The following is a 1,535-nucleotide window of genomic DNA, read 5'->3' as shown; positions in this document are numbered from 1 at the left end:
GTTTTTTTGCCGAGTTGAAGATCGTTGTTCTTCTTGTTTTTTCATCTAAGAATTATGGCGTATCTAAGCCTTTAGATCAAGCATTAACATATATTGTGAATTTTTTTTGTGTAGGAAATCTTAATTTTGAATCTCGATTGTTCAAATATGGCTTCTGGTGACAATTTTTACGGGGACCATGTACTGGAGAAGCTGGTGGATTTCTTGAATGACGCTATAGATGACTTTCTGTCATTTAGTAATCCCAAGTCTTGTTGTGAGAAGCTTGAGGTCCTGCTTACTCAAGATCACGCCCACGTAGTTCTGAAATCAAACACAGAAAATTTACGTCTACTCTTCAGATTATATCCTCTTCACCATGTCTCTTTGCATGCATACATGACACTGGCTTCTGCATATAAAGTCTCTGAAAGTGACCTGCTGGCCCTAGATTCCGAAAGTGATAAGCATCAAACCGAAGCTTTTAGTATGATCAGAAAGAGTGCAGCATATTCCTTGTTGCTTGCAGGTGCAACCCACCATTTATTAGAGTCTGAATCTTCTCTCATTGTGCCTGTTTCAAATTTTTGGACGACTGCTGGTGAGACCTTACTAAGTCTTGTCAGAAGCTCTGCTTGGAACTTATTTTCAAGGGGAGAGACATGGGAGAAATTTCTGCTTTTCCTCATGTCGAATTTGTGGCAAATGCACACTGCTTGATAGGTTTAGAGATAAATTTGCAGATGGTCATGATGAAAATCCAGAGTTTGCTGAGGTAACTAGCAAATTTTTGAATTGTGTTACCGCTATAACACCAAAAATCTGGGATTTTCTCGTGGAGGATGGTGGTTACTTGAAAGTAGTTGAGGATCCCATTAACTTTAGATGGCTTGGGGGGAGTAGGATGTCATCTTTTACTCATTTTGCAACTCATGCTACAAGTCCTAATGCAGACAAAACAAATTCTGGACTTGAAGCACAAGACTATCACAGCGAGATACGGGTTAATTTATTCTTGCTTGGCATTCACTGCTTAATCTATGGAGCATTTTTGTCAACTATATGTTTTGGTTCTCATTCGCCGCTCATGTCTAAAGTTGAAAGTCTTCTATGTCTCCAAGGTTTTCCGAATGGTTAGGCCATTGGTTGCATACATAACCCTATTTATTGTCTGTCTCATAGTCTATAAGTTGTTGGCTGCAAGATAAAAAAAACACTGAAATCTAAGCTCATTTTCTGGGAAGTTCATGCTACATAGCTTTGTGTAGTTGTACTTATTTTGACATTTTTTAATATACATGCAACGACCCAGTTAGAGTAGATCATTTGGACCTTACGATTCATAGCTGTAGATCTCCGATCTATGAATGAGGGTATTTTCGAAATTCACACAAGGGGAAAAAAAAAAGAAATTAGACTAAAAAATTAGTGATTTTGGATAAAAAGAAATGAAGTGACTTATGCTAATCTTTTTGAAACAACCTCAGACCAATCAATACGTAATTGCCGAACACTACTTGCATTTGTTTGTTATTTTAAGATCTTAAGGGTTCATT

General features: G+C 37.5%; 1 protein-coding gene across 1 annotated transcript; it reads left to right on the top strand.

The window, feature by feature from the left end:
* The first annotated feature begins 147 nt into the window (after positions 1-147).
* On the top strand, positions 148-1,117 carry LOC132034910 (protein SET DOMAIN GROUP 41-like). The gene is made up of 2 exons (XM_059425246.1): positions 148-580; positions 723-1,117. The coding sequence occupies exons 1-2, from the start codon at positions 148-150 to the stop codon at positions 1,115-1,117; spliced, it is 828 nt and encodes a 275-aa protein (XP_059281229.1).
* The last annotated feature ends 418 nt before the right edge of the window (positions 1,118-1,535 follow it).

The sequence above is a fragment of the Lycium ferocissimum genome, chromosome 10, assembly GCF_029784015.1.
Source record: "Lycium ferocissimum isolate CSIRO_LF1 chromosome 10, AGI_CSIRO_Lferr_CH_V1, whole genome shotgun sequence".
Taxonomy (NCBI): Eukaryota; Viridiplantae; Streptophyta; class Magnoliopsida; order Solanales; family Solanaceae; genus Lycium; species Lycium ferocissimum.
Note: the sequence above shows the minus strand (reverse complement) of the source record. Positions and strands in the feature narration are given on the sequence as shown.

Bases quoted from the DNA above. Each gene is read 5' to 3' on its own strand.
- LOC132034910 (XM_059425246.1), top strand. From the start codon at position 148: ATGGCTTCTGGTGACAATTTTTACGGGGACCATGTACTGGAGAAGCTG. The intron at 581-722 runs GTGAGACCTTAC...ATAAATTTGCAG, and splicing joins AAATTTTTGGACGACTGCTG to ATGGTCATGATGAAAATCCA.